The sequence below is a fragment of the Maylandia zebra genome, linkage group LG3 (genome assembly GCF_041146795.1).
Source record: "Maylandia zebra isolate NMK-2024a linkage group LG3, Mzebra_GT3a, whole genome shotgun sequence".
Lineage (NCBI taxonomy): Eukaryota > Metazoa > Chordata > Actinopteri > Cichliformes > Cichlidae > Maylandia > Maylandia zebra.
Genome location: NC_135169.1, coordinates 36,330,554 through 36,347,872, shown reverse-complemented (window position 1 = coordinate 36,347,872; position 17,319 = coordinate 36,330,554). Strand labels below are relative to the sequence as shown.

Sequence of the window (17,319 nt, the reverse complement as noted above, 5' to 3'; positions counted from 1 at the left end):
TCAGACGTGTTTATCATTCATCCTGTAACACAGGATAGAAGCTGTAATGAATGTGTAGACAATCAATGGCTGAGTAAAAAAACCGAAACAAAGTATCCAGATATTACCATATTGCATATCTAAACCAAGCTGCAGGCATGACTTTATTTACACTTTCTTACAACCATCTGGGGAGCTGAAGTGTTGTTGCCAAATCTCCACAACAGGCTTGACTTTGCTGATGTGTGGATGGGAAAGAGGGGGGGGAGCTCAGGATCAATGTTACCCTTGGAGAGCTGCCTGGCTTATGGGATACGCAGCACCGACTGACTGTTAATTCCCTTCGGAACGCCCGGATCCCTCTTTTTCTAACGTAAAAGGAGGTTCATTCACTCCAAATCGGTTGGCGACGCCATCATTCGCATGACAAATAGCCATTAAGCCCAACCAATCATGAGCCCAATAGCGCCGAATACGCTCAGTGTGACCATAAAACGAGAGACGCTTCGCCAATTAAAGCACCAGTTCTGTGGTGGCTTCTGTCGACGGCGCCCATTATCAGGCCTAAACACACACACATACACGCGATGAGTTTCCCAGTTTGTTTGGATTTTATTTTCAACCCCAATCTTTGCTGCCACTCGTATAACTCCAACAAAGGAAATTGTTCTCTGAAAATGATAATGATGTTTAAAAAAAAAGTTGGATTGGAGAAAAAAAAGTCATTTCCCACACAGAGCTTTATGAAAGAAGAGAGTATTCAGTGTCGAGCACTCATCGCAGCCAACTTTCTCTTTCAAAATGAGGTTTTAGAAGTGTTAGCTGAGCAGCTCACTCTTTCCCAGGTTTAATCTGCTCCTCCACGTATCGCATTTAAGCGCTGAAATTAATATGACCATCAAAAATGGCTGCAGGATTCTATCAAGCAAGATGATGTTTCTCAAGTGCGGTTTACCTGATTAGAAACTTTTCTCTGGCTCAGTCTGAATTGACGTGTGTTTGTGTGTGTGTGTGTGTGTGTGTGTGTGCGTGTGTGTTTTGTGATGCTTTTTCAACAGGTCAGTGAAGACCAGGTGCAACAGATGGAGAGAGAGAATAGCTTCATCACACGCTGGAACGACAAGAAGGACACGACAGTAGGTCGACCCGCAGAACCCGAATGGAAATCACAAATGGGTGTTCAGTGTGTGTGTGTGTGTGTGTGTGTGCATTGATTTGCCTGCGTGCGTCAGGGACTCTAAAATGTGGGATTCGTTTGAACAGGTTTCCTGTTTTTCTGGCAGAAATGAAGGGAGAGGCAGGAGCAGGCGGGTGAGGAAAAAGGGCTTTGTTCCTGTTAACCTTTACAGCAGGTACTTTATGCCTGGATGCCTCAGCCGAGAAAAACATTTGGTTCAGATAACTGTGGAGGAAAAAAAAAGAGTTACTCAGTGGAAAGCAAGTGCTATTAGAAAGCCGTCGGAGGTGAAAATTGGGATGAGGTTTTGATTTTGGATGTGAATTCGGAGGTCTTAAAATAGGAAAGTTATTAGTTTTTTCATTAAGAGCAATTATTTAGTGTAATTACAAGTCAGCGTGGAGAACATTTCTCTGCGGAGATAATAGGTATGTTTATTTTAGGGATGATTTGAAATTTTAGCAAAGTTAAAAACTTTGCTTAAAGTCATTTAATGTTACATTAACCATCTTGTTTTACTGACTCTGTTTGATCGTTTATGATCACTCGCTGGCTTTGCTGTAAAGGCCACTGCCAGACCGTGGAGCAAAAGCTAAAGAGCAATTGAAGTCGGTCTGTGCCTGATACGAAGGTGAAAAGTTTAAAGCAGTAAACTGAAATGTCCATAATATTGATCTTTGTTATGCAGAATCGCCTTCCACTTGCACTCCGCTTCTAGAAATATGGAAAAAGTTGGTAAAGATGAGATTTCCCACCCACAGATAAATGCCACTCTTGTGGTTATGTATGCATGGGGTGTATTTATAGTGATGTGTGGCTCAGCTTTACATAAGCCATCATGTAAAAAACAGCACTTCAGTTGCATTTTTTTTTTCAACAGGCTATCTGAAAATGGTAAAAACTGCTTTTCAGCTCTGGGTTGTTACCAAAAGGGCAGAACTCTATTAAATGCAACGGTCATCATTCATCCTGTTTTTTTTCTAAACAGCAACTGTTTCAGGATAATGTTGCATTATTATAAAAACCATCAACATTCAGTCTATAGATTCCTCTGGGGTGGAATTAATCAACAAACTCAAGAATGTGAGAATTAATTTTTATCCTGCACGGGTGGGTGCTGCTTCCATCTCTGCAAAGTCGAGCAAACCTTTAAAAAGAGAAGCAGCTAAATAAAGCTCCTGAGACACAGGAGTAGATTTCACAAAAAACTTTTATAAGAGCATGATGACCTTTGTTAATTAGCACTAAAGTATAATGTACAACTGAATCTAATGGAATATAGCTTCTAAAGTATTGGGGGTAAGATAAATCACCAAATTGACTGGGGTGTTGATGCCAGTTTTCATGTCACTTCATCATAAAGAGCTTTGAACAGCGTCAGCCAGCATGGCTGTAGTCTAAAGAAGAAACTGAGCGACTGTGTGTGTAGCCTAGGCAGAAGCTGAAGTATGAATAAGAAGCTTTGCAGGACAAATGGCTCTTGGGTTTTCACTCGAAAACCACGAGACGATTGTCTCAGAGGACTCGGGGCCCTCCAGGTGAAGGTTCTGACCTCATCTGTTTCGTCTTCAAGGAAGAATGGCAAGAAGACAGCCAGCAAGTGGATAGTATAGTTCGACTTAGGGAGTGAGTAAATCAGTGATATAATGAGGTGCGAGACATTGTCATGCCTTTTAAATTCGAAGTGCCACTTGAAAAATCGATGCTTGCATATACAGCCAGGCCGAGGACGGCTTTGGTTAGAGAGATTAGAAATGGCTTCATTCTTTACTCCATAATCTCCTTAAAACCCTTTAAAACATTTAAACTTCCCTTTCCTTTTCTCTACAGTAATCAGCATGTTTTTTCCCCTTTAATTATCTTGCAGCCCACAGCTGTAATGTTTGTAAAGTGGTCCCGGTATTCCTCCCAATACACAACAATGAAGGGGAAGGAGGAAAGCAAGATGGCCCCATATCTGTGTGTGACATTTTCACAATTACAGCTTTAGCTCCATTGGTTTGAATGACTGTAATTTTTGTGTCATTTGAGGGCCACAGGAGTCAGAAGTGGCTTCCTTCCCTCTTTTCAATGCGATAGTTCTCCCAGCACAAAGCCAATAATGGACCTCAGTTCACCTGCACATTAAAATGACAAAAGAAAAGTAACTGTAATTTCAAGATATCTAAGAAAAAAGAACCCTTGTCGTGCCCACTTAGTTGTTAATTCTCTTGAGACAGATTACTGCTCCCGCTGCATTGCCAGAAATCCAGATTAGGTGCTATAGCTATGACCCTGTATCTCAAAAATATAAATTCATTTTCACGTTTTCACTTAACTTTTTTAGTTTTTCACACTGCCGCTTTTTAATTTGATGAGCAGAGGATTAAAGCTCCAGCACTTGGAGAAAGGTGCTGTGATTTGTACCGACAAGCGAGACATTACTTGGAATTTGACCTCTTTGATGTCGGGCAGATTTAAAAACTCTTTTTTTAAAAATTTTGCATAGCTTACATTGAATTAGAAAACTCTCTTCTTATCTTTGTGTTTCTGCAAGTGAAAAATGAAAGTCAGAGTTACGGGGATTATTTCTGAAACGTGCATGTTTCACATCATCAATCAAATTTTAATATTACGCAAAAACAACCTGAGTAAACACAAAATTCAGTTTTTAAATGATGATTTTGTTTATTAAGGCAGAAAAACTATCCAAACCTACCTGGCCTTGTGTGGAAAAAATAATTGCCCCCTAAACCTAATAACTGGTTGTGCCACCCTTGGCAGCAAGAACTGTAATCAAGCATTTGTGATAACTGGCAGTGAGTCTTTCACATCACTGTGGAGGAATTTTGGCCCACTCTATTCTGCAGAATTACTTTAATTCAGACACATTGGAGGATTTTTCATCATGAACAGGCTGTTTAAGGTCATACCAAAGCATCTCAAACAGGTTTAAGTCCACACTTTGACTAGGCCACTCCTGAACCTTCGTTTTTGTTTTTTGGGCTTTTTTTTTTTTTTAGGCCATTCAGAGGTCGACTAATGGTGTGTCTGGATCATTGCCCTGCTGCAATAACCCAACTGCTCTTCAGATTCAAGGCATGAATAGAGAACAGAACTCATATTTCCATCAACTATGGAACGTACGTTAGTTTGTTTAGTTAGTTAGTTTTACTCCAGATGTAACAGGAATCAAGCCTTCCAACAAGTTCAGCTTTTGTCTCGTCAGTCCACCGAATATTTCCCAGAAGTCTTGGGAATCATGAAGATGCTTTTTGAGATGCTCCTTTGTGTTCTTTTTGGTCAGCAGTGGTTTTCTTCTTGGAACTTTCCAGTGGATGCCATTTTTTCCCAGTCTCTATGTTATGGTTTAATCATGAAGTCTGACTTTAACTGAGACAAGTGAGGCAGTTCTTCAGATGTTCTGCGTTTTTTGTGACCTCCTGAATGAGCCATTGATGCTCTTGGAGTATTTTTGGTAGGTTGGTCACTCCTGGGAAGGTTCACCACCAGAGATGGGCAGTAACGCATTAGTCACATGTTACTGTAAGCCAATTACTTTTTTCAAGTAACAAGTAATGTAAGGCAGCGGTCCCCAACCGGTACCGGTCCGTGAGTCGTTTGGTACCGGGCCGCGAGAGTTGAGGCTCAGGTGTGAAATGTATGGTTTTCAGGGTTTTTATCGGTTTTCAGCGTTATTTTGTTACCGTTTTTATCGTTAACTTGGTTTTCCTGGGTCTTTTCACACGTGTTATGAATAAATCTTCTTTTTTTCAGTACCGGTACTAGTTTTATTTTGTTGTATTTATCCGCGACACCTTAAAGTCCAGTCCATGAAAATATTGTCGGGCATAAACCGGTCCGTGGTGGTTGGGGACCGCTGATGTAAGGGATTACTATTGTAATTAGATTCCTGTTACTTTCCCGTAAGCACCCTGCGTTACTGCGTTACTAAACCATCATGATTTTGTTTGTGAGAGTGCCTCATGACAAAGACGTAAGCATGTGCGACGTCCGTGGCAACAACAGTTGTGTGTAGATCGAAAATGGATAATGTGGAGTGTTGGAGAGAGTACGGCCATGCAGCGTTTAAAGCGTGGATGTACTGACATTTCTTTAAGTTTTAGTTGACAAAAACGTTATAGTGTCCGCTGTACAGTCTGCGTGGGAAGAAAACTTCTTTCTACAGGGAAAAATTTACCTTCAAATCTGAGCAAGCACCTAGCAAGCCGCGACAGGAATGTGAAATTCACAGAGAAACCCCCGGATCCTCCCACCGACATGACCGCTATGGCACCGGGCAAATCTCTGCCTGCTCTACTCCTGCCAAACGGGAAAATAGATTTAAGAGCGACTGAACTTAGTGCCATTGAATCTTTGATTTTATTTATTTTTTGCTGTCTCCAAAAGTTGATTCTGTTCATCTGGACGTAGAGTTTTGTGGGAGAAACGTTTCGTCACTCATCCAATTGACTTCTTCAGTCTCAGCTGACTGCAGGTTTTTCCAAATCTTATAAACAGGACATTTGCATAATGACTGAAACCAGCCCACTGAAGGAACACTGGGCTGGGAGGTCAGTTGCTTAATCATAAATATGCAAATTCTCATGAAATGTTTCTCCCACAAAACGCTACGTCCAGATGAACAGAATTAACTTTTGGAGATTTACTTTCCTAGATGATTGAGAATGCATCAAGAAGATTTTTTGCTGTGTTTTACTTGCATCTATGTGAAAGAGTGAGTGTAAACACAAAAAATAATTTTATTTTATATGCGGGAATATACAGAAAATAGGTTTAAATGTTAAACAAATTTCTTCAAGGCATATAATTTAATTTTTGCTTGATGCATAAAGTTAAAACTAATGAAACAAGTTTTAAAAAGAGACTTTTCCATTTGATTACATTTTGTATGATGGATTATACAGAAAAAGTAGAATTGGGCTGAAAGATCTATCGCTTTATCACCTATTCAGGTTGTAAATCGTGTTTTTAAAAAGTAACTAAGTAATTAATTACTTTTTAAAATAAGTAATCAGTAAAGTAACGGGATTACTTTTTGGGGGGAGTAATCAGTAATTAGTTACTGATTACTTTTTTCGAGTAACTTGACCAACACTGCTCATCAGACTAGGTAACATTTTACAAACTTCAATCATCTAGTTTTGACGAGCTTGTGTTAACTATATCCTCATTTTCTTGTTCTTAGCTGACTGAAGCCCGACAAACCTGCTTCTTAAAACTCTGTTTGTAAAGCACAGCCAAACACAAGAGGCTTGGTATAAATGGAGGGTAGCCTCAAAGGGTAAATGCTGTTTATGAACTGAGGGGTTGCACTGAGGTCCAGTATATGATAAATATTTTTGAACTGTGAATCATTCGAAACTAATCAAGTAGGACCCAAGAACAGAATAGCTGGAGATTAGTGTAATCTGAGCTGTGTCAAGATTGGAAACGATGACGACAACCGAGAGCTATTTTGTTCAGCGTTCAGATGTATGCCATGGGAATAGATATCACTGTATATGCTGTATATGAATACCAGCAGAGTAAATATCTGCCTTTAAAACCACCTACATTTTCAAATAAATGTATACAAAGAAAGGTGAATAAACACATAGCATTCTGATTTAAAAATGTCAGGTTTCACTTCCCAAACAGCAGCATTTTGTAAAGGCTTTTACCCCGAATAAACATATTTCCTTTTCTTTTGTGTGGTGGTATTTCACTCGCACAAGACTCAAAGGATACAAAAAAAAAGTCAGTGGCTGAAAACCCATCTCTCTCTCTGCTGGGTTCATTCTCACACTTGTGTTGTTTTTTTTCTCCATTGCCATAATAACACATGAAAATATCTTTAGGTGCTTCTTCAAAATATTTTTAAACTGACAGCACACTTAAAGTTAACACCTGAGGAAAGCATTTCGGTTGCGGTGTAGGTGAAACATTCGTCTTTCTCTCCCACCTTTCCGAGCGCGCCTGTCTCACACATGTTCTCTTTATTTAGCCGGGTTTTGCATTCCATTAGCGCTACCGGGATTCTGTTTGCCTCCGGCTCTGAAAACGACCTTTGCTTTTTCAAAAATCCTCCAACCATTTCTCGCCTTTCTCTCCATTTACATTCGTGGCACACAGGAGCAGAAATTTAGAAGAAAATGATTCCAATTAATCGTGCTTCATCGATGTTGGGATTCAGCTGATGTGACTCTTTTTGCCTCTGTTTTTCCCTCCTCAGTTTGCTCCGGCTGGGGACTTGATCTTTGAGGTATACCTGGAGAAGAGAGAGCCAGAGAAATGCTGCTTAATCAAGGTGAGAGTGTGTATATCCGTACTGCTCCTGGTGTGAATTTGTGTGTGTATGTGCACCTGCTTTCCCAAAGGTCCTGGTAGTGAGGTGAAAAAATGGGGAAGGGGATGCAGGCAGGTGAAGCTGGAGAAAGGATGAGGGTGGAAAGACTGAGAGGCGAGGGTGGATGATGGAATTGGGCCGAGACGTCCGTGGTTTAACCTGATGGGAGTACCGCACATACGAACTAATCAAGAGACATTTGACTTAATTGTCTGAGTAATTGCATTTTATGAGGCATATAGGCCTGTGCAAGTTAGGGAGGATTTTTTTTTTATTGTTTTTGTGTTTGTTAACAGGGTGACAGCAGGGCTCCAAGGGCGCACAGGGTTACAGAGCAGCACTAAGCAGCGCAGTTTAACATTAATTCTTCATTTGTCTCTGTGGAGGAAAGTGGCGCGTTTCCTTAGTTCAGTGCCGTTCATAAAGAGTCAAGTATGTAAACTGTGCGCTGTGTACATAACTGAGTCGGATAGTTGTGCATGTTAACCCTAGAACACTATCGCTATAAATAGTAACACGATCACTAATGCTGGGTGATTTTTACCCGATATAATATAACCAATGAAAAGTAATCAAATATATCAAAATATGACAACACATGACAAATTAGAGTGGTCTTCTTTTACTTTCAACTGTGCCATGTCTAACAAAATGAAAAATAAAACTCCTAAAACAAAATAATGACTCTGGAAAGCTGGTCTTTGGTCCACCCATTCCTGGGACATTTGAGACTTCCCTGGTGATGGCACAGGCTCCTCGACACGCAAACAGCTGCAGGAGAGAGAAATCATGTAAATGTATTTTCTCGGGTGTAAATCACCCAGCGATAGTGTTCTAGGGTTAAGCAGTGAAAGGCTCTTTCAAGACAAAGATGGTTGAAGGCATCGAGACTGATCCACAGAGCTTATAATCTAACCCAGGGGTGGGCAACTCCAGGCCTCGAGGGCCGGTGTCCCTGCAGGTTTTAGGTTTTTTGAACCAACACAGCTGATTCAAATGGCTAAATTAGCTCCTCAACATGTCCTGAAGTTCTCCAGAGGCCTGGTAACGAACTATCATGTGATTCAGGTGTGTTGACCCAAGGTGAGATCTAAAACCTGCAGGACACCGGCCCTCGAGGCCTGGAATTGCCCACCCTTGATCTAACCTTTTATATCCACAGTTTGCTTACTTTGTGTGATCGTTTCCCTTTATGCATTTATGGTAGGTCTCCCCCAGCATGCGGCCCACTGAGCTTGCAGAAACGGCGCTGAATATGAGGAACGTCGCCGTTAACGCCGACGACTTTTGGACCACCTTTGAAGTCATTGAAAATGGAGAGCTAGGTATGTCAGGTTACTAACCACTAAACTTCCTTCTTAGAAATGTTTGAGTATTTTCACAAAAAACTCACAGGAGTTTGAATATACCAATGGACTTTATCTTAGGCATTTCAATGTGATGATATGCAAGCACTTGGCGACAGTAGGAAGGAAAAACTCCATATAATAAGACAGAATAAGTCTACTGTTAGTTTGGGACTGAAGGGGTTCAAGTTGGCAATTTCCTGTTTCCCTGTTGTACAGAGACACATCCCAGACAAGTTGCTCTTATTTGGAGACTGTTTTGAGGCTGGTTGCCTCCTACCTGCGCAATGTCGATTGATTGTAGCAGCTACTTGTAATTGGTTGAATGTGAAACATTTCAAACCAACAGCCTTTCCTAGGAGATTGTCCTTTTTTGTTATTTTTCACTTTAATGTGTCGAAGTCATGAGTCATAAGTTTATTTTTCCTGTGAAGTAAGCATAGAAAGCAAGCTTTTTTGTCCTCGACTTACTTGAAGGTATTTTTATTTGCTGCCTTATTTACAAGTCACTTTTAGTTTTTATTTTATTTTTTAGTCTTGGTTGGTTTGCCAGTATATATTTGCCATCAGCATATATACTGAGGTTTGCTGTGATTTGTAAATGGTGCAGTCACATAGTTTGCCACTATGTGCGGCACATGTAGCACAGTATGCAGACATGGCGTGGGCATGAGTAATAGCTTGAGAAGTCACTACCTACTTACACACCCGTGCACACTGGGAAATTAGCCAATCATCAGATTTTATGTCGGTTTCTTGTTTGGCTTGATTTAAATTGTAGACGATCTAAGGGGGCTGTATCAAGGCCCAGCAGAGCGCAAGAATAAAAGCATTCAGCTGGAAATGAGTATAATATGTCTCTAACTATTGAACCTCACTCCACTGTAACTTGTCTGTTACTTTAATCCGCTTTTAAATATAACATATAGCTCTTTCCCTCAGATTATCCAAACTTGTGCAACAACACTTCACTAATTGCGACTTCTTAAAATCCATCTGAAGGAAATAGCCTAATACCGAAGAAGCACCTCTTTAGCAATAAGTACTTTTTGTTGGGATGAAAAGGTCATTTATTCTTTAACTGAAATGCTACATTCAGAAAGACAGCAGTTTTTATGCGCACTGATCTTTGTGAAGACTTTTGCCTTTGACATTAATGTCGGTTAATGTCACGAGGTAATTTACACATGCTATGGATGTTATTATCATATGCAATTTCCCATCTTTTTCTTTTAACCCAGCTTCTGCTTTCATTCCTCAGTGCTATCATTTGGCTTTGACTCCAGACTGCTAAAACTTTTATACACCTGCTGCATTACAACTAAAGGACACTTTTTCTGTGTGACCTCCAAATTTTTCGAGTAAAATGTGAACTTACGTTATAAATGAAATGAAAGTTTCCCTCTAAACTTTTCTGCCGTCACGTTCTCCGTCGGTCCAATTAACATTGCATCACCTTTCAAGTGGCCATTTCCATTTAGGGGCACATACAAAGATCACACTTCCTCTTATCCGAGGACCTGGTGAGAGATTATGCTATCTCTAATGAACCAGCGCCTGTGAACGCGGCAGCACGCAGGGAAATTAGCCAAGCATCGTCAGTTTGATATGCACATAAATGAATCATCCTTACCGTCATACGTCATAAATTGCCTTCATCTTTCCTGCATGATCAACCTAGAAAGATGACCCACCTCATCCTGCATTAATATGCACGGAGGCCGCCTCACGCACTACACGTGCTGCATTTGATCATAACGCGGTATACGTCAAGAACGGGGCGGGGGCCTACAGACGAAGTTGAGCTTTGTCGCGAAGTTGCTTAGCTTGCGCTCCCCCGTGCACGTCACGGAGCAGTTCACTGAAAGTTTACACCTCACTCTTGTGTTTGTTTTGCTCTTCACAAAGTTACAGAGGACGAGCCGTCCTCTTCTAAAAATGAAGGTGTGTTGAATACTGAATATATTTGCTGAAGGTTCAGCATATTTTCTATGCCAAAACAATATGTCTGTGGAACAGTAAATAGTTAAGCGATTTCGAAGGCGGTAGCGTGACAGGTTTTGCTCGTAAAAGCATAAAGGAGGGAGGGGAAGTGCGTTAATTAGCCATTTTGGAATATAGCTACCGATAAACACTGTTATCGAGGACAATAAGCAGAAAAGGGGAGCTAATATTTGTGGGGAAATGAGGAACTAATTCCATGGCCTGGGCCTGCAGAGATTCCAGGGAGAAGATAAGCCCACTGTTATGAATAGGTTATGCCACTGTGGCTCTTTTTTTCCCTTCCTCCCTTTTTTTATTTATTTATTTATTTTAAAACCTTCTTTGGTTATGAAAAACAGGGGAGTGTAGAGATGGAAGCATCAGAGCAGGGGTGGTGGTACACAAATTATCTTCCTTTTTTTTGGCTGATAGCATGTACCCTGTTCGCCAATTAAGAAGAGATAATAGGTCTATTTTGCACATGAGTGTGTTTTTATAATCAGGCCCTGATATGCTGTAGATAATTTAATCTGTTCTGTGATGAAACTGGGGGGGAAACAACATAATTTTGTTATTTAGCTAACTGGAGTTTGTCATGGATTTTATGATGTGGTTTTGTTTTGTGTGTTTATAATTCGTGTGAGATCAGAGAACACAAAAGACTTTTGCGACCACTTTGTCTTCAGATCTCTGCCATCTTTGCTATACTTTATCTTTAATCATTTCTCTGTTTCTGAGCTAAATTATTATTAATTAATTCATGTATTTTTTTTAACAGAGCGACCGTTGCACCACAGTGAGAAGATTCTTGAGCAGGTGTTGGAGTGGAGCTCCTTGGACTACCCCAGCTCTGCTTTTCTTGTTATAAAGAAGTTTGTAGGTTTCAAACTTCTTGGGGAAGGTAGAGTATGCTGTAGATGTTACAAAAGAAGAAGCAGCTGTTCCATATCTTGTTATCCAGCATTACTATTTCTCAGATCATCATTATTCCTCAACAGCTCATTTGTTCATTTATTGATGACTGTTTTTAATATTATAATAGTTTAGTTTAAACTCATAATACCCAGCCATGTTGTGCTTTTTTGTGCTTTTACTCCAGGGTAGTACAAGTACAACACTTTTGTTCATAGTATTTGTTCATAAAAGTAATGAAATTGTATGATTAACACAGGGGTAGGCAACTCCAGGCCTGAAGTGCCGGTGTCCTGCAGGTTTTAGATCTCACCCTGGGTCAACACACCTGAATCAAATGATTAGTTCCAGGCCTCTGGAGAACTTCAGCAGTCAGACAGGTGTCCTTTAGTAATTTGGCAATTTGAATCACTGTGTTGGATCAAGGACGCATCTAAAACTTGCAGGACACCGGCACTGGAGGCCTGGAGTTACCTACCCCTGGATTAGCATATCAGGACATGAATGAAGGCTTTGAGATTGGGTGCATACACTCTTTGATGAAGAACAACTCAAAAAGTGTCTTTATTTATTTAAAAAGCCAGAAAACTAAGTCTTACTGCTTTCATAGAAAGTATTTTAGTTATAGTTAAGTATCAGCCATGTGCTGCTAATCAAGTGCACTTGACCATCTCATCATCGGCAAGTGTGAGCATTGAAAGGTAAAACAGAAGTCTTGAAGTTTGCTGGTCTGAAGCAAACAGATGCGTGTTAACAAAATGCTAAGCAGAAACGATCTTAATGAAGCAATTGTTGCTGCCCATCATTCTGGGAAGGGTTATAAAGACATTTCCAACCAATTTGAAGTCCATCATTCTAGAGTGAGAGATTATTAGATTATTTACAAGTGGAAACATTCAAGGGCTAAATGTCAGACTCTACAGGAGTCAATTAGCTTGTTAAATGTTAAAGTTCATGAAAGAACATTTAGAAAAAGTCTCAACGAGCATGGCCTGTTTTCAGGTTCGGTAGAGGATGCCCCTTTTCTCATAAAAGAACATGGCAGCATAGTTTAGGTGTATAAAGTTGCATCGAAACAAACCACAAAACTTCTGTTCTTTGGACAAAGTGGAGATGTTTGACCATAATACACAGCACAATACTTGAAGGAAACCAAACACTGCATATCAGCACAAACACCTCATACCAGCTGTGAAGCACGGTGGTGGAGGGGTGATGTAAGGAAATTATTTAAAGCTGTATTTAAATCAATTCAGAGTGTAAGTAAGTATAGCTTGAAGTTAATGCTAACCGTGTTGTTGCTATTAGCCACAATTAATAAGTGGTCTAAACATCAAGCTAAAGCAGTTGATAGGCCAGGTACTTTCAGTTCTAGGAAATAGTTTGATGAAAATTAAACAGAGTAAAAATGGCAGCTAAAAATAAAGCAATAAAATAAATAAACCATTGCACTAAATAAATGAGTTAACATTTAAAAACAAGTACAATGTATTTAATTACAGTTGATGGCGTTAGAGCTGTAAGTATTACATAAAAGGATATAGGTATATGAAATTACAGTGGACAATAACTACAGGTGGTTAGCTAAGTAATTAAATAGTGATGGATAAAAGTCATGTATATATTTGACTGTATCCCCCAAAATTCAAACTTGTGCGTGGTTATAGATGCAAACATGTTACAGTTTGTTAGCTAAAGTGAATGGATATGTAGTTGGAGCAGGCAGACACAGTAACAGGTAGATGCCCTTCAGTGAGTACAGTTTTAGTTTAGTTTGGACAAAATGTGCAGCTTGTGTGGTGGTAGTATCCAACCAACCCTGCATATATTTTACTGAATTAAAAGCATTCATTAAAAATAAGTACAGGTCAACAGATTTGTGAGCGAACCCAGAACCCCTTGAATTCTCTGTTTTCCAATACAGCGTTGTCCTGTTTCACAACAGATCAGAAGCATTTTCTGAAAGGCGACTATCTGAAGTTCAGTGATGGATGCTCCAAACTGCTGTCAGGGCACAAATTTCAGGACAAGTATGTTGTGCTTCATTCAGAGAAGCTGCTGCTCTACAGGGATATCAAAGTAAGTACACTTTCGCCTTAATCTGCTGTCACATTTACAGCAAACACTCGCCGCCATGGAAACACAGTGTCTCCGGCGAACAGAGTGCGCCATTAATCCCGGGGTAATTTAAAAGGTTATGGAGCTGCTCAAGAAAGCCGAAATGTGTTTGAATGGAGCCGATACGACTACGACCGAAACAGACCAAAAATCCAGCCGGTCTGCGCTTCGTCTCCCCGGCAACGTGTTTGTCTCAAGGTTCAAAATTTTCAAATTAAGAAGGAAAAGTTTTTTTTAAAAGGGAAAGAATGCGACGCGTGCTTGAGAGACGACCAGCAGGACCGAGCTCCCTAGAGGGCTTTTCCTCTCAGCACATTTCTGCAGAAACATAGGATTCGTAAAGGAGTGTGAAGAAGTGTTAATAATTGATGGGGGTGCAGTAGTTCTGGCAGTAGGCTTGGGTGGTGAGGGGTAGGTGGGAGGGGGGAAATGGATAAGGTTGGTGCTGTGTGTACGGGGAGGTGTACTTTCACTGAAAGCTTCATTTATTTATTTAATTATTTTAAGGTCGCACCAGAGTAGCTAATTACTGCATAAATGCAGGGGAAATTAGAAGTGTTACTGGAACTTAATTGATATTCCTTGGCCTCTGCAATTACTGCCAGGTCTGTACTTAGTGCAGATTATGCTGGATGAAACACTGAATGTGTGGTGGGTTGTGATGTGTAGGTGTCAGAGGCAAAGCTACAACTTTGATTTCGCTCGCTTTGTTCTCTTTCACTTTGTTCTTTGTCAGTTGGAAGAAGAGGTTTTTGCCGGTAATGATTTGTGTTGCGATTCTGTGGAATGGCACTTGTTGGCATTTTATTGTAGTTTTAATTATTTCAGTAAATTTAATTATTTCTCCCCCTTGAATTTAGATAATTATTCCAAACAATATGCAGTTTTTCCTTTGTACGCCTCCATTCTGGTGACAGCTGGCAGTCGGGGGCATCATGTTTTGGTCCATCCGTCAGTCCATCTGACCATCCGCCCATCGTCTTGAATCCGACATATGTCGAATGCCTAGAGGGGATTCTTAAAATTGGACATAAGCATTCACTTTGGCTTGAGGAAAAACTGATTAGATTACGGTTGTCAAAGGTCAAGGTACATGCGACCTCACATTCTGGCCTCACGTCCGTCTCATCCTTTTGAGCGCTTCATCCTGGGAGGACCTGGAGGGAATTTAATCATGTATGGTGCAAGCTTTCTCTTAGACTCAAGCGAACTGATTTGATAGTTCGAGGTCACAGTGACCTCACAAAACACGGTTTGGCCCAGAACTCAAATATTTATACACGAATTATGACAAAGGTTCCTGCTAATATTAGAAAAGAAGGAGGTTTTATATCCAAAATGTCAAAGGTGAGCTCTGCTGTGCCATTGTCTATGTTCTGCAGTAACACTTTCCTGACCATTATTCAACACCATCACTCAGGAACAGAGTGTTCACCCATTGGCCACTTTATTAGGCACGTCTCGCTGGTACCGACCTGGACTCCTTTTTACCTTCAGGACTGCCTTAAGTCAGAGATTTTGCCCCATGTTGACATGGCATCATCACACATTTGGTGCATATTTAACATTCATGATGTGAATGTCCTGTTCCACCACATCCCAAAGGTGCTGTGTTGGATTAAGATCTGGTGACTGTGGAGGATGTTTGACCCTACCATGTGACTGTAACATCGACACTTATCAGACCAGGCAACATTTTCCACATTTTATTGTTTAATGTTAACTGTCACTGGTTGGGTCTTCATGTGCCTCAAGGTTCAATGTGTTGTCTATTCAGAGATGCTCATGTCCATAAAGAGAGGCTATTTGAGCTACTGTTTCCTTCCTATCAGTTCAAAGCTGTCTGGTCATTCTCCTCTGACCTCTGACATCAAGACGTCGTTTTTTTCCCGAGAACTGCCGCTCGTGTTATATTAGTATTTTCTCATTTCCAGACCATTCTCTGTAAACCCTAGAGATGGTTGGGGGGGGAAATCCCCAGCAGATCAGCAGTGTCTGAAATACTCTGACCAGCATGTGTGGTACCATTCAAAATCACTTAAACTACCTTTATTCTTCATTCTGTTGCTCAGTTTCATCTACATGCTTAAATAAATTGAGTGGCTGCCACATGATTGGCTCATTAGATATTTGCATTGACAAGTAGCTGAACAGGTGTACCTATAAAAATGGCCATGAGTGTCTCTGTGTTTGTTGCTGAATGCAGTCTTTGCTGTGCCACCTTACCTGCTCAAAGTGTGTTTGGTTTGGTTTTGCAGAGCGCTAAAGCCGAGAAAACAATCCCACTGAAGGATGTGAAGTGTTACCTGGGCCTGAAGAAGAGGCTCAAACCTCCAACCAAGTAAGCAGCACTCACACATCCTGTATAATAAAACATCCTCCTTAAAATTATACGATTGAGAGAAGGATTTACCCTTTTTTTTTTTCCTCCTGTGCTGGAATAATGTAAACATCCCAATTCGCAGTCTTGTATACACGTCTTGATTTGGTGCATGCTGTTAGTTTTCATCTTCACTGTTGATTAGCGAGTACAGCTGCAGTGGAATTAATGTGAAAGCACTGCTTTTAATACCTGATGCTAGGTTGTTTAAAGCGAGCAATAAACCGGGGAGAAAACACAAATCCACTTTCTTAAAACCACAGGACAAAATGTCTAGAAGCAAAAATGTAAATAGTACACCGTGGGAGATTTTATTTTTTTATGTTTTGGTTCTTTGACTGTTTAAGTGAAATGCATCCGCATCTCTGCTGATAAAATTACAGCTGCAAATGGACAAAACTAATTTGGAATAGCGGAATAGGTTTTAGTTATAACATAGAGTAAAGCATCTTCTGCAGCCTGTATAATTCCAGGAAAATGGATGTTCTGCCTTCCAGCCTGTGGTGAAGTCCTGTGTTGTGCCGCTAATGTGCATTTATTAATTTGCACCATTGTGTAATTGTTCCGCCACCGAAGGGCCTTCATTGCCTCAGAGATTTTACCGAAAAAACACAGGTCGCTTTCTCTCTTCCACCGGTAAAACAACAGTGGCACAAATTCTCTGCTGAATCGCAGACACAACTGCCTGTGTCACCGGGGTCAGGCAACAAATACAAAGCAGATTTTGTGATTTTTCCGAACCCCCCGTGGACATTTTTCTGGCATATTTGCATGCGGGTGAGTCATCTTTACCAAAAACGGATGCTGCATCGTCACAATCACGATCATTCGATCCAGCGTTTTGAGTTTTAATATATTTTTATGTTTATGGTTTATGTTAAAGTTCATTAGCTTCTCTAAGTTCATTTCTATTTTGCCCATGTTGCCCTGTTAAAGTTTGTTTATTCGAATCCCCTTGTGTCTTCACCCCTGTGTTTAAGTCTCCCTCGCCCTTCATGTGTTTCTGCGTCTCATTATGTTTCCTGTTTTATTTTGAAGAGGTCTGGTGTCACATGTTCATTGGGTATTATGTTGACTCTAATCAGCTGTTTCCCCA

General features: G+C 40.5%; 1 protein-coding gene across 2 annotated transcripts in view; it reads left to right on the top strand.

Moving 5' to 3' along the window:
* arap2 (ArfGAP with RhoGAP domain, ankyrin repeat and PH domain 2) overlaps positions 1-17,319 on the top strand; it is a 175,820-nt gene that overhangs the window by 148,501 nt on the left and 10,000 nt on the right. For both annotated transcript variants that reach the window (XM_024806350.2, XM_076881779.1), the window contains exons 23-28: positions 1,038-1,115; positions 7,371-7,445; positions 8,692-8,809; positions 11,592-11,714; positions 13,671-13,804; positions 16,102-16,184. In XM_024806350.2, coding sequence (XP_024662118.2) covers positions 1,038-1,115; positions 7,371-7,445; positions 8,692-8,809; positions 11,592-11,714; positions 13,671-13,804; positions 16,102-16,184 — 611 coding nt within the window. The remainder of the gene's footprint in view (positions 1-1,037; positions 1,116-7,370; positions 7,446-8,691; positions 8,810-11,591; positions 11,715-13,670; positions 13,805-16,101; positions 16,185-17,319) is intronic.